The sequence below is a fragment of the Chiloscyllium plagiosum genome, unplaced genomic scaffold, assembly GCF_037043375.1.
Source record: "Chiloscyllium plagiosum isolate Xiang-an unplaced genomic scaffold, Cpla_swu_hap1 HiC_scaffold_16, whole genome shotgun sequence".
Lineage (NCBI taxonomy): Eukaryota > Metazoa > Chordata > Chondrichthyes > Orectolobiformes > Hemiscylliidae > Chiloscyllium > Chiloscyllium plagiosum.
The window spans coordinates 35,583,467-35,599,194 of record NW_028270154.1 but is presented as its reverse complement, the minus strand read 5'-3'; the positions used below and the strand labels follow the sequence as shown (position 1 = coordinate 35,599,194).

Sequence of the window (15,728 nt, the reverse complement as noted above, 5' to 3'; positions counted from 1 at the left end):
GTTTCTGTGTGGCAGAGATAACAACATGGAAAATATTAAAAAACTGAGAATTGAAGTCCAGACATCAGATTGAAGTCTGAGTGTAGGAGTTCCAACACTTGTATGATTTTTCTTTCTTTCTTATTTACACCTGGTAATTAAGTGGCTTTACAAATAGGTTAAAATAATGGATTGTTGGATTTTATATAAAACAGAAAACATTTTGCACATCCATGATTCTCATCCCTCGTCCATTGGCAGCCATGCTGATACCTACCAAGATCCCAAAATTTACAGTTTTGTCCCAGTGTTCCATCCGTCAATCACTCTCTCTGCCTAAAAGAAAGCTCCTTGAAGCTTACCTCCATGTTCAAGCTTTTGGTCATTTGTCTAATATCCCCTTCAGTAATTGGTGTCAAATTTATATAATAACTCTCCTTGAGACATTCTACAACACGGAAAGCACTTTATACATGTAGATAGTTGTTGCTGTTGAATGCATTGCAAGCACAGAAAGTAGACCAATTGGCCTTGAAATTTGACAGGGGATTTCCCCATCTCTGACTTTAATTTATGTTGAAGACCAGTGAACCCCATAAGGAAACAGCATTCATGACCAATCAAATTGTTTCTCTTAAGATTCCGATGGTCTGCTGGATGCGTTATAGCCGGATACTAGTGGAACTCCCATGGAATCTCAGGGGAGTTAACTCTATAACTATGAGGATCTATGAGACTGGAGTCTGAGAAACCTACAGGAGACACTGTTGTTAGAGAACTGAAATGACAGGTGATGCATTAATTAAATTTGTTTTAATATTTTAAAAATTCATAAGAGCTTTATAACTAATTTAATTGGTTTTGCTTGACTTTAAATTTATTAATACTTTAGCCACTGGGTAGGACTCAGGATATCAGGCTGCTGAGGTTTAATAATCAGTATTAAAATGTATATTGATTACTTGAAATATTAACAGGAAACCTGATTCTAAGAATTGAAGCTTTAATTTGAAGGTAAATTACTTGGTTTAAACATAAAATAGTGGCTGTAAAGAAAGCAGTTCCTTATTGCTCATTTAAGTAGAAATTGAATGCTGAGCATCACTGCCTATAATACAGATCTGGTCGAGCCTTGTGGTGCAGTGGTAGTGTCCCTATCTCTGGGTCGAGAGGCCTGGGTTTAAGTTCCATCTGCATTAGAGGTATATCATAACATGGCAAAACAGATTGAATAAACACATCTATAGACCTGGTATCACAGCAGCTGTCAGACTGATCTGTGGGTACATTGTTTGGCTGTAGAGTGATATGCTTCATTAAAAGATTTAAGGTCTATTCCAGTCCAAACAGTACAGCAACTAGTGGTAAGATTAATAATATATATAAAGATAAAAGTGTGTTTCCTTACATCCCAGAAAAGTTCATATTGCACTTGCACACTTTGTGGAATTTCCTGCCAGTAAAAACACATGGCAATGTCCCAAATAGACACTTTAAATATGAGCAAATGGGGTGGAATGATGTCACTAGCAGTACTGGCAGGGGTACTGCAAATGTGCATTTAACACATGTATACTGAGAGCTTTTGGGGGATGTCAACAGCTATTCGACAGGTAAAAATATAACTGGATAAAATAATTATCTAGTTAATTAGAGCACATTATGGATGAAAGGGCAATGGTTTTTCAGATGCAGTATGGCCAACAGGAAACTGAGAGTAGGCATAAATGAGTCTTTTTCAGATTGGGCAGGATGTAATAAGTGGTGTGCCACAAGGATAAGTGTTGGCACCTCTACTCCTTACAATTTATATAAAAGATCTAATTAAGGGCACATGATGTACGATTGCCAAATTTGCTGATGACACAAAATTAGGTGGGAAAGTCATCTGAGAAGACGTCATAAGGAGGCTACCAAAAGTCATAGATGTGTTAGTCAGTGGGCAAAGATCTGGCCATGCGGCATGTGAAAAGCTGCGACATTGTTTATTTTGGCAGGTGAAATAAACAGAAGCAAATAGCCTAACTAGTCAGAGACTGCAGAGCTCTGAGATGCAAAGGGATCTGATAGCTCTAGATCATGAATAACAAAAGGCTAATATGCAGATACATCGCGTAATTAGATAAGGTAATAGAATGTTATTATGTACAGTGAAGAGAATTGAATATAAAAGTGAGGGATTTAGTTTCAGTTATAGAGAGCACTAGTGAGTACTGCATGCAGTATTGGTCAGCTTATTTAAAGAAGGATGCAAGCGTATTTGAAGCAGTTCAGAAAAGGTTTACCAGACTAATGCCTGGAATACCAGCTGGGTTGTCTTTTGAGGAATGATTGGGTAGACTAGTCATGTATCTGCTGGAATTTTGAAAGAAAGAAGTGACATGATTGAGCCTAAAAAGATCCTGTGGAGACATAGCAAGGAAAAACAGAAATATTTTGTCTCATGGAAGTATCTAGAACTAGGGCTCATTTAGTAAAAATAAGAGGTTTCAAATTTCAAACAGAGATTAGGTGGAGCTTTTTTTCACAGAGATTTTGGAATTTTCTTTCTGAAAGGGGTGGAGACACGGTCTGTGAATAATTTTTAAGCTGATGTAGGTCGTTTTTTTGTGAACAAGTGCATGAAAGATGGTCAGAGTTAGTGGGAATATAAAGGTCAAATCAGACATGGTCAGCTTGTTGAACTAAATGGTCTACGATTGGTGTATGCTCATACGAAAGATCAATTTCTTTGCATAATGTAGCAGAATTCACAGAACAGAAAACAAAAGGATTTGTTCTGTGGGATTTATCTTGAAGCTATACTGTTATGATACTGTTAATGTATGGTACTTTTACGAATGTGTATAAATAGCTGCAGCCAGACTGGGATGCAGTTCAGATTTTCCCATCGAAAATACAGGAGAGAAAGATGTTCTTTTCCAGAGTGTAGAGACATTTCCTTCTGAAGAAAACTATGAAAACAATCTGTGAGGACGAGCCATTAATGGCTAAATACTGTTTTACTCGTGAACAGGTTCTGGCAGCAGGTGAAGGATAAATTTGCTGATCTCCAATAGATTGCCAAGGTAAGTGTACTCAAATTTTGTTTAGCATCACAATGTTGCCTTAACAGAAATTCACTGCTTATATGGGGGAGAATCACAATTTTTTACACATGCGTAAGTATTTCTATATTTGAGAACAATATTCTTTATTCCTGCCATGCAAATGAATCTGCCCTTTGACACAAGAAGTATGACAAAGAATGTTAAACTTGTAACCAACATAACTACCCATTTTAACATACTCAAATAAGGTAAGTAACAACCTAAGAGATGGCTGAAGTAAGTTCTTGTCGTCTTTTTCCAGGCGATTCAGTAAAATTCTATAAAGTATATAAATTTATAACCATCTTTCCCATTGCCTTACTTTCCTTCTCTTAGCCTGCACATTGACAGAAACATACATCAGACAGAGATCCAACAGGATGTCGAAAAACCTAAGTTGTTCAGCACCCAATCACAGTTCCCTCAGGTCACATCTGACAAATAGGGTACAGCTATCAGAATAGTCCTGAAGCCTGGGAACACCAGGACAAAATACAACTACAGTAGCGCCTCGACTTACGAACTTAATCCGTTCCGGGACCCGGTTCACGAACCGAAAAGTTTGCGAACTGAATCAATTTTTCCCATTGTTCGGATAGCATAAGAATGCTTGGACGGCTGTTCACAGCGCACGCGCCAAAGACGAACTGAATGAGATCACGCAGGGCCCCGAGAGCTTTTGCGTTCAACAAGCGCATAGCAAAGCAGAACAATGAAACCACGTGGTTGCACATGGGCTTTTTGCGTTCATACCTTCATTCGTACCTTGAATTTCGTACATACGTTGAAGCAAAATTTTACATACAATCCTGTTCGTAAACCAATTCGTACGTGAACGGGGTCGTTCATATGTCAAGGCGCTATTGTATTTGTTGAACAACTACTCACATGAACAAAGGGGCACATACTTTATATGGATGCTGTGTCCTGGCAATGTTTTCAGTTTCCGAGATTATATCATAGGACAAAGATCTCACAGATGTGGTAGGATGGAAGCTTGCATGAGTTAATGGGCATTCTGTACACCCAGTGCACAAGCTGTCATGTTAGCAGTGCATTTTTTAATTCATTCATAGGATGTGGACATCTCTGGCTAGACCAGCATTTATTGCCCATCCCTAATTACCCAGAGGACAGTTAAGAGTCAATCATATTGTTGGGGTCACAGGTAGGCCAGATCAGGTAAGAATGGCACTTTCCTTCCCTTAAGGATATTAGTGAACTGGATGGGTTTTTCCGACAGATCAATTTTCCGTACAATAATATCAGATACTACAAACAATGAATTCACAGCAGATCATTATTTAAACAATCTGTTACACATTATCATTGCAGATATAATACATCACAAACAATCCCTAGTTTCATGCTTTATTAGAACATAAATGCATCAAAAATAATTTTCACAGTATTCCTCACAGTTTTTCAAAATCCACAGAAATATTAATTCTAAAAATTGTAATTTTTAGAAAGAAAATAACAGAATGAACTAGTGAAGCAGAATCCTATTGGGGTCTAAGTGATGTGGGCTATGGCAGGAATTGTGGGAAAATCATGTGATAAATCCAGCAAGACCTATCTCAAAGTCAAGATCAACTTGCTGCATTTTTCTGTATTTGCCAAGCAGTGAAACAAGTTGCCAATTAACAGGGTTTATAGCTTATTAAATTCCTTATTAAAGCCACAACTCACCTCATTAATATTCAGCTTTGTATCTTTCCATACGCACAAGACAAGCTGCACATCAAGTATTCTCAACAGTTAGAGAGGGTACCTGGCAATTTCAGCTTCCAGCAGGCTACAACCAGCTGAGGAATGCAGAGATTTGTTGTGATATGGAGAAGGATAGTGACAGTAGAAAACTCAAGGTGTATGGCAGGTACGCAGAACCAGCATTGAAAGGCATGGTAGTCTATGGGAGGAGAACGATATTAACAGTGATCACCATCACAAGGGAAACATAAAGGAGATTTAGAGGAGAAGTTCAATGTAGTGGGTCTCCAAATTGGGAGGATAGGTAACTTAAAAGAATATATGGAGGTTCAGAGGGGATACCTGATGGTTGAGTGAAGCCCAGTGCTGACATTGTCTACCGTAAGCTGCATTCCTCACCATCACATGGTGTTTAATAGATGCAAATTGCAATTGAAAAGTCGCAAGTGGAGTCAGTGTCAGTTTGATGGGCAAATGCATGGTATCGACATCTACTAGTGTATTGAAGGGGCAAATACATGACACGTGTGGTTGAGAACTCCAGATACATTTCATTTGTAATAATTTCCTTGCACATATTCAATGCATGTGGAGTGAACTCGACCATTTACCATTCTGGGAAGTGTAGAGACAGAGTATGTTCTCACCTTCTCAGCCAGGATTGAAAAGGGGTGTGAAAAGACATGCAATGAGTAAGTAAGAACATTGAGTGGTAAAATTTCACATAAATATAATAAATGAAATGTCAACTAAGAAATATTAGTCACATTATGAAATTTATACATTTTTCTTTTGAGAAACTCTGTATCTCAGTTCTAAAATTGAGCTTTATTGAGTCAGGAGTTAATGAAAGAGAACTTTACCAATCAATTATAACGTCAGAGGTTGAATTGATTTTTTTTATATAATGTACATGTTTAAGAATTGAACATACAGAGATGGATAACATTGATTAGTAAGTGGAAACGTATGAGGACACATTTTGAGAAAGATTAATTTGGCTTATTAACAATAAATACCCATTATGTCCACAATCTTTTTTGATCTGGCCTCATGCTGATAACCATGGACCAGGACTCACTGTCCTGCAGTGTCAATCTGTTAATGTAACATTAGCAAGGATTTGCAATCTCTTTTTCCTGTCTTGGTCACGTGAAGCTGTTTCTGTACTTTTACAATACCCGTTTTGTGCTAAGTTTGTGTTATGAAATTATTTTCTGTCACTTTTGTACAACACCCTGTTTTGTTATAGTGAACTTAAGTGCAGCAATTAACATCTATATTCAAGGCCAATCAGGAATAGGCTATAAATGCTGGCCTAGCCAGTGCCATCTACATTCCATGAATGAACATTAAAAAAAATGTGACAGCAGCCTCAGGAAAACTTACTGTTTGTGAATGCTTAGCCTTCAAAACATGTATTAGCATAATTGCAGTCAAGATAATCAAGTTAATAGCAGAGTGGCTTAATCGCATCCCCACTGTTATGGAATTATATCTGCTCGTTGGATGCTGCCTGAACTGCTGTGTTCTTCCAGCACCACTGATCCAGAATCTGGTTTCCAGCATCTGCAGTCATTGTTTTTACCCCTTATATACCAGTGCACTAGTACACTAAAGCAATTACACTTTCTAATGCCATTTATGGTTACCAGATATGTTTTGCTTGACATAATGTATACCAAAGATAGTTAGGTTCCACCTGAAGAAATTTATTTACATCACAAACTATTTACAAGGCTACAATATCACAGACTTACACTTATGATTGTGTGTTTACTGATGTAAACTGTACATTGCACACACACAGCTCACTGACTTCACTGAATCCATTACACAGAGCGTGACTCAAAGCAAGGAGGATACTTTTATATCAGAATGTAATATGTTCTGATTTCATGCAACTATCTAAAGGTACAGGCTTGTCTAGTTTAGAATCTCTACCGTAAAACAACACTTTCTGGAAGACGCATTTTTTTAAAAGAATATTTTTTTTCCCTAAAAGTAGATGTTCCAATGATGAGCAGCTAATGTGTACCCACCGAAATTGATGGATCCTGATTGTCTAAATGTTGAAGCCTCTGTGACAGAAGTTATGCAGGTTTCATATCACAAGAAACCTCCTACATAATATTCAATATGGAAAAATATGACAAAATGTACTTGGAATCAAAAACGTGGGTGCATAATAAACAGATATTGTTTGGAATAGTAATAAAATGTTGCCTTTACAGCAAAGCAATCATTAACATTTCCTTAAACCAAATATCTTCTTTCTTACACTGAAAACGTGTTGCCGGAAAAGCGCAGCAACACATTTTCAGCTCTGATCTCCAGCATCTGCAGTCCTCACTTTCTCCATCTTCTTTCTTACAGACTACTAGCAGAACTGAAACTGTCTTGCATTTGAGTATTGACTTCTCACTGAAGCATACAGTCAAGTTCAGCCGATTATTAAAAAGGCTAATCAAGTACTGGAATGACCATCTACTCTTTCTGACCGCAGGTTATAACTATTTTCATATTTTTTATCACTGGTAATGCCACTTGTGAAAATGGTGCAAGGTTTCTAATTGTTAATGCCCCCGATTAGGTGAAGATGATAGGCCCTAAAATTAAATCACATTCTTTAGCTCTCTGCCCAGTTTTAAAGTGCAACATGTTCTGAACAGAAACTGTGGCAATAAGCAAGCAGGAATTTCACTTGTATATTATAATACAGTTCAAAGGTATTTTAATTCAGAGCACAATCAAATTTCTGATATCCATGCCAGAACATGATGTTTATTCATTGGTATTTAAGTTTGCTAGGTTGATGTCTTAAAAGTAGATCATCAGTATTTTATATGACCACAGCCTTTTATCCAATTAGTTTATGGAAGGTGCAAGAGAATATACTCCTAAAATGAAACAAGACCTGTGGATGCTGAAGATCTGAAACAAAACTGGAAATTGCTGAAGAAACTCAGCAGGTCTGGCAGCATCTGTGGAGAGAAAGCAGAGTTAATGTTTCAAGTCCAGTGACCATTCTTCAGAACAGTTTTCAAAATGTTAGAAACTCAACATATTTCACTCTACTTTCTCTCCACAGATGCCACCTCACCTTGCTGAGTTCCTCCAGCAATTTCCGTTTTTGTTTCCAATCTTCAGTATCTTCAGTCCCCTGTTACATTTTAGGAGAATACTAACATTAGTTTGACTATTTATTTTGTGTTTTCTTTATTTTCAAACATTTTAGACTATAGTTAATGGCATTGGCATTTTTAATTGATACATTTTAGATTAATGCCATAGATATCCACACTGTAGGGATTCAATGATTCTGTGATATCATCCTTAGGCTATTTGGAGAAAAGGAAGGATCAATGAATGAGGGAAAGAATATGCATTCACTCAGAAGACGATAGTTTGCACCCATTAATAGCTTTTAATACCAAATGTACAGCAAAATGAACTTACCTAGATTTGCCCAATGAAAAATCTATCCAATGCCAGGTTTTGGAGTAATTGAGCCTTCTTATAATGTCGGTTGAATGCACTGCCATCATTTTGCTGAGATTTACTGCCAACAATCCTTCCTTTTGGTAATGAGTTCCTGTTATCAAAGAGGGGGAAGAATGTATACGTCATGTACTCACTGAAGGAAGAGGTCTTGATTATAAGGTTTTGAAGATAAAGTCTTCATTAAATTTTCTTTACTACTTGTTATTATAATAATAATTATTAAAATTACTTGAGTATATCTAAGATACATGATTGTGTCTTGTGAGACATCAGGCTCAGCTTGAAAATAAGTGGTCACTTTAGCTACATGCCATTAACACTAAGAAGTCACTAAAGCACCATCCACATTCTGGAGGACATAAAGAACTTGCACTTAACAACCTCTTACAACACTGGTTCATTCCTTTTCGGAACAATGCTTTATGTCTGATGGGTGGGATGATTATCTTCTGATGCCAGTTAGCCTTTCCAGGTACTGACTGCCTTACACAACAAACATCATTGTAAATGTTGCCATTATCAATCCAGATAATGTTCATCATTTGGCCACAGAACTTCAGACCTTTTATTCCATATCATAGTTCAGGTATCTGCACCAAATAAATGCGTAATGTACTTTAATGATGAGTTAATTTCCATATTTGCAGGCAGATTTCTCCCTTTTCTCAGGACTATGTGTTGCTTGTCTGTGCTAGTGGTGTCTTGAGTTCCAAACAGTGCTACCACTGACCATGAAGAATTTTTAAAAGCCATTACTGAAATGATGCACTGTTTTGAAATGATGCACTGTAGGGATTCTATGATTCTACTACAGTGAAATAGATAGACATTTCTGATAATCCTGCAATGCATTATTCGGTAGTCTAAATAACATGATATCCAAAGGACCAGCCCATGTCTGTCCTTACTTTTGCATCCTGGGACTTCCCAAATGTTTGTTGAAGTAATTGAAGACTCTGCCAGCAATTCTACAGCTGGCACAAATGAGTCTGTTACCAACATTCATATAGTGCCAATAGCTGAATTTTCAAAATTGCAGACTACTATAGATTTTGTTGCACCTCCATGGGCACATGCAGCAGATGTGCCACTCAGAGGTGCACAGATGTTGACTGTTGTAGTTGTCACCTATGTGGATGGTGCACTGTGGTATCAAACAGTCACCTTCTCACATTTCACACTGTAGATTTCAGTTCAAATATCCAAAAATGATATTGCCGGGCCCTGCACCATTCTCCCTTCCAGTATTTTCTGCTAGACATTTGAGACCTGTTATAAGTGAGAAAAATGTGCACCTGCAATTTAAATATAGCAGTTGAAGCTCAAGGCTGAAATATTCAGTTGGAGCCTGAAAGGGAGCTGGTTTAGGCGCTGTGATCGGACACAGAAAAGTGAAACCTTTCTTCATGTCCTGCTGAATTAAATGGCAGCATGGACTGGTTGTCAGCTCAACATCCAGTCAGATTGACAGACTGTTGGAAGGGAAGTAGCCAGAGAGAGGATGTCAGGTAATTCAGCTGTTAGGATGAGGGAGGGGGTACTGCAATTTGTTTGGGGAGAGAAGTCATGTGACCTCATCTAAAGGAGAATCTGGCTTTTCTTCCTTTGTTCTTTAATGAGATGTGGACCTCACTGTCAAGGCCAGAATTTGTTCTCAATCCCTAATTGCCCCTGAGCTGAGGGGCACTGCAGAGAGCAATTAAGGGTCAAATAACTGAGTCTCAAGTCACATGTAGACCAGTTGTAGATAAAGATGACAGATTTCCTCCCTTTCCTTAGGCATTAATGAACCAAATTGATTCTTACAACAATCAATGATAATTGTCATGATCACCATTACAGATGCTAACATTATACACCAAATTTATTAACTAATTCAAATACCATCATGAGATTTAAACCTATGCACCCATGTGACTATATCACTATACCACCATGAATCCAGCAACATGAATGGCTGAATCAAGTATTATTGGAGGAAGAGTCAGAATTCATAGTGTAAGCTTTAAGGTTACTAAAATACAGAGTCAATTTCTATCTGCTCATCCACACTCAAGTTCCCCATTATAACCCTGTCTCCCTCACCCTAATACCCAACCCCATTATTGAGGATTAAACTCTTCCCCCAAAGTCTGAATTTCCTGATTTCTCAATGAATGGCTCCTATTTGGAAGAGTTATTAACAGTAAATTCACATACATTGTTATAGAAAAGTTGATATAAGTTAACAGGGGAATGCAGATCTCACATACCTCTGATACAGACACAAATTCATAAACTGGATTGGATTGAGTTCAAAGAAAAGTGATTTGGATCATTCCAGACCAATGAAATGCAAGTTATGAAAAGAAACTCAAAGAACTGAACTTGCTTTCTCGAAACAGAGATAGTTCAGAAGCAATAGGAGACAGCTGTTCAGAATAAGAGACTTGGATGAAATGGATGGAAACTGAAATAAGTCCACAGGGGCTGGTATCCCATCACCAAGTCTCCCTTTATTTACAAGTGGAGAGTCCTTGACATTGATCCACCTCCCTCAGAGCCAGCTCTCAGAGGATGCCTGAAACTCCTTTTTTAATGTCACTCAGGGCTTCCTGATTGAACCAGATTAACAGCCCAAATGAGGGAACTCATATTCTATGAGGCAGGATCACCAGACCTGAAATGTTAACTTTGACTTCTCTTCATTGATGCTGCCAGACCTGCTGAGTTTTTCCAGCAGCATCTGTTTTTGTTTCATATTCTATGAGGTCCACCTGGCTGATCTCATTACAATCACTCCAGAAAAATGTCAGATCTATGTGGATTGAGAACAGAAGAATATAAAATGAGCAAAGTTCAAGGGAGGCTTGAGATTTGCTACATCAAATAACTCCCTCAATAGGGAAATAATAAATATCTGCTTAAGAACTGATTTAGACGGGAACAGAGAGAGATTATTAAGTACTCTGAGGATCATGATGAATCATGTAATTTTAGACTCTGAATGCTTTTGCTGTAGACCGCAATTGCTCACTGTTTTTTCAGTGAGTCAGGCATAAACTTCGTGGACGTTTACTTTATTGGAAGGTTTAACTGGTTGATCACTTTCCTGAGTCAATGGAGTAGGAAATATTTTGCCTTGATTTATTTTCAGTAATATACAGATCACAAATCATATACCGATAACCAGATAACAATCTAATTTCAGAAACCCTTCAGAAGAAAAAAAGAAGAAATTGCTTTGGTGGGATCACACAGAAAAGTGCAACACCATCAACATCAGCATGGAGTTGTACAACATCTCACAGACCATGAAAAATCAGACACATTTAATAATCCCAGACGCAGCCCACTGCATCATTATCATTATGTACGCCTCAGCTACCTTTCTGTCATTGAGTGGGAATATACTAGTTATTTGGGTGCTGACCATGGGCTGCAGAACCAGAACAGATATCACGGTGTTTCTCATCAACCTCGCTGTGGCTGACCTGACAATGGCCATTTTTTGTATACCCCTCACATTTACAGAGGTCCTCCTTCAAAGGTGGCTCTTTGGAGAATTTCTCTGCCCTCTTGTGCGTTTTGCTCAGGTAAGTGTTTCACCCTAAAATATTAAACATTACGTGATTATGTTATAAGTTTTATGAAGCTTATCCAAAGCGGTGCAGTATACAGTATACATCTTCATGAAAATGTCACAAACAATCTTTCCTTTCTGGAAATGACAGAAGCAGAAGACTTGTGTGTCATTTTTGCCATGATGTTATCAAATATAAGTACAATATTGACTGTGTCACCCAATTGTTTTTCTAAATAACAAAGTAATAGTTGTTAACATTAATCACCATTTGGAACCTTGGTAGACTAATGGTCCAGTTCCAGTGACAAATAAGCAAGGTCTCTGCTGTAGCTCATTAATATCCAGTAATGAAAGGGTCACTTGAAAAATTCACAATAATTTTTGGATTAATCTGAATTTTTTAAATTAATAAAGTAAACATCCAAAACTATAAAAGCAATCAAACCCAACAAAGTCCTTAAATCTGAAGAACCACACAATTGGAGTTTATTTGATTGCTCGCTGCAATTAAACCAATAATACCACATCAACAAATGATCAGGTGATGTAAGGAGAGACAAGGAAGAGATGGAAGATGGGGATAGAGATCAGAAACTAAATTGGGAGCAATGGGAAGTTGAGATTTGTGAGTGAGTGGCAACATCCCACATTTTGTATGAGTTTGAGAAGTGCACTGTTGTTCTCGGCTCTACATTCAGGTATGTATATCTTGTAAACTTACCTTGAAATGGGCGGGTAGTTCCAAAATTTGGTTTCCCTGAGTACATTAGTTGATATTGCCATTTGCCTCAAAATTAACTAGCCTTGCAGTGGGCTCTTATAGACCTCTTATTTCTTCTACGAAGTGACTAATCCTGTTTTAGATATGGGGGCTGTTGAATCATTTTTATTCCTTTGTCAGTATAGTGTGCTGCACAATTCCAATGAAAAATGTATACCTACTTCTTACTTACTATCATGGGGACAGAATAGGCCAGTATGCACTTGAGAAATAGGAACTGCATCGCCAAATTTATAGGCCTCTGCATTTCTGGGAGAGAAAACATGAATTTTTGGGGATAAAAAGGTATTTTTCTGTATAGTTTATTGAAACATCAAGAAAGTTGCATTATATAAGTTAGAGCCCTCTAAATTCACATGTTATTCCAACTTTATCCCTGTCAGGATTTTGTAATTTCATCCAGTGAACACATATTATTGGCTGTAACTGTAATTAAATTAATTCTGTTTCCATACACTGAAATACACAGAAACCCCTTCTAACCAGTACTTCATGTTTTGGGCTGCTTTTAAAATCCCATTTACAGCTGAGCTCTATCACTTGCTATTAACCTCTTTTGCAGATTACATTTCAATTGATCATTTGAAAGTTAACAGAAAAATAACAGGTTGCTTGCACTTAACATAATGTGTTAAACTAAGTGACCATAGAGCATTTTCAGCATTAAGAATAGACACAAATCGATTTGTTTTTACATAAAAAGAACACAGCAGTTTTTTTTTTCATCTGCGTTCCTTGTAGGAGAATCTAGAACTAGAGGACATAGTTTCCAAAAGTTTCCACTTCAGAGAGAGATGAAGAAAAATTCTTTTGTCTTATAGAATTGGTAATATTTGGAATTCTTTGCCACAGAGAGCAGCAGAGGATAGGTCATTGAATATATTCAAAGCTGAATTAGATAAACATTTTATAGATACAAGAGTAGAGGCTAATGCGTTAGGGGTACAGGAAGACGGATTGAGGCCACAAACAGATAAGACGTGGTTTTACTGAGTGTCACAGTAAACTGCAGGTGGCCAAATGGCCTAATCGTGCTCCTTTTCTTTCAGTTCTGATGTTCTTAAAACATGCATAACAATCATATTCTTCCCTATATAATTTGCACTGCCTCCATTTCTCATCACTTCTGTTTTCTACACATTTCCTCCCTCAGTGAAACGGACGTTTGAGTACTAATCACAGCATCAGATTCTAGCATCAATTTGAGCTGGCCAAAAGTGACACCTATTGTCTTTAACTTTTTCACACTGTTATTTGTGCATTCTGGGAGTCTGCAATGCAATGACATGGAAATGAATTTGGGGAAACAAAAATTATTTCAACAAGAAATTGATAAAAAATATGAATCAGCTCCTCAAAAGTAAAATGACATCACCTAGCATTAAAATTTTACTTTGCGAGTACACTACAACAATCTGATTTGAGGATCATAAAGCAGTATTGTGAAGAAAATTAATGGTTGAAATAGGAACATTTAATTTGCAAACATTTATAGTGCATAGTTTTGTAGCTCACTGTAATGAAAACATTTACTTTATCACAGAACTATCCTGCTCTCCTGTCAAAATAAAATCCTTCAGGGCTGAATACCTCTCCTCCACTTTACAGTTTTCTATTCCCATTGCTCTAGTATTAAAATTCTAATTCTTTAATTATGTGGATCTGTAATAACAATAATCACTGTACATGTGCATTATACATAATTTTCAAGGTTTTGTTTGAATGGACAACATAGGATTGTCACATGTAGCCTGACTTTCACACAACATATGTAGTATGATTCACCCAAGTGGTTCACCAATAATTGGCAATATCTTCCATTATGATAGGAGAAGGAGTGTTCATTTTAAAAGATCCTCTGTTGATTACTTTGAACTCAAAGAAGGGAATCATTCTGCAGAAAATAACATGGAAAATAATTAAATATTATTTTGCAAATACCATGGCTATAAGTAAGTTTGGCACTTGTCATAACTTGGACCCATCTAGTTTTTGAGTGACCATCCAGAAAATTATCATATACAAATTAAACACCAACAGAGTTTCCAAAATATGTTTTCCCCACTTCCATCTATCCCTCCTGATATAGATGGATTAATAATTGGGTCTTTTTTGGATTTGATAAGTCCCCATCAGCAACAAATCTCATTCTGCAATCATACACAAAACGCAGACTCAAACTTGCAACAGTCAAGCAGTTACTCAATGCAGGTTTGACAATAGCATAGCTCAAGATGGTGAACACCATCTGTTCCAGTAAAATCTTCAGAAACGTGGAGAAAAGAACCTCGTTTAGCCTAAACGTGATTCCAGACCCAACGCATTGTGATTGATTCTCAACTGCCCTCTGGCTTTGAAATGTAATGGGAACAGAAAATACCATGGCGATATTGCATTAGACTTGCATAGTCTCATTCAATATCAAACATAGGTTAGTCTGTCAGGGTCCAGAAGAGAAATGGCAGCCAGATGTCAAAATATCTAAGTTTAACATTCCACAGTATGGTTGGAAAACTTTGCTCTCAGAATTAAAAGACTAAATTTATGAAGAGTTAAAAGGAAACTGGAAAATTTACCTAATTTGTATGAGAGGGGGAGTCTCCAGTGTTACATTCAGTGTGAGGGGTTAGAAATGATTAAACTGAGAAAGCAAGACAATAAAAATAACTCTTTGGGAGATAAGAATCTTTTAAAACAGATTTTGAGGAATTGAATGCCTACTTAAATGGAAATGTACATATGCCTGTGGTGCTTGTTTTCTTCAGTTGTGCTAAAACTAAAGGGAGGGAGTCCTGTTCATGGTTTAAAATATAATTTGTCTACACATATAATGTTTAGTCAATAGTGTTTTTTATCATTTTGTCATGGTAAACATGTTCAAATGTGAAATCTTGTGTGTTATGCTTTCAGCTATTAATTAGTTCAAATTTCTTTTTAAAAGTTATCAGTTTCCACAGGGACTGTAGTTTTATCTAAGCACCAGTAACCTGTGTAACCTCGTAGCAGTCATATTGAAGCAGGAAGCTTTCATCTTAATGCCAGTGATTTTATATATTGATTTACTAAGTTTGTTGGTTTGCCTCAGCAGCACTAAAGC

At 37.1% G+C, this 15,728-nt stretch overlaps 1 protein-coding gene across 1 annotated transcript in view; it reads left to right on the top strand.

The window, feature by feature from the left end:
* The first annotated feature begins 661 nt into the window (after positions 1 to 661).
* Positions 662 to 15,728, top strand: part of LOC122556592 (tachykinin-like peptides receptor 99D) — a 36,285-nt gene continuing 21,218 nt past the window's right edge. The window contains exons 1-4 of the mRNA XM_087995045.1: positions 662 to 769; positions 2,996 to 3,047; positions 7,158 to 7,287; positions 11,476 to 11,860. Coding sequence (XP_087851171.1) covers positions 11,552 to 11,860 — 309 coding nt within the window. The 5' untranslated portion in view covers positions 662 to 769; positions 2,996 to 3,047; positions 7,158 to 7,287; positions 11,476 to 11,551. The remainder of the gene's footprint in view (positions 770 to 2,995; positions 3,048 to 7,157; positions 7,288 to 11,475; positions 11,861 to 15,728) is intronic.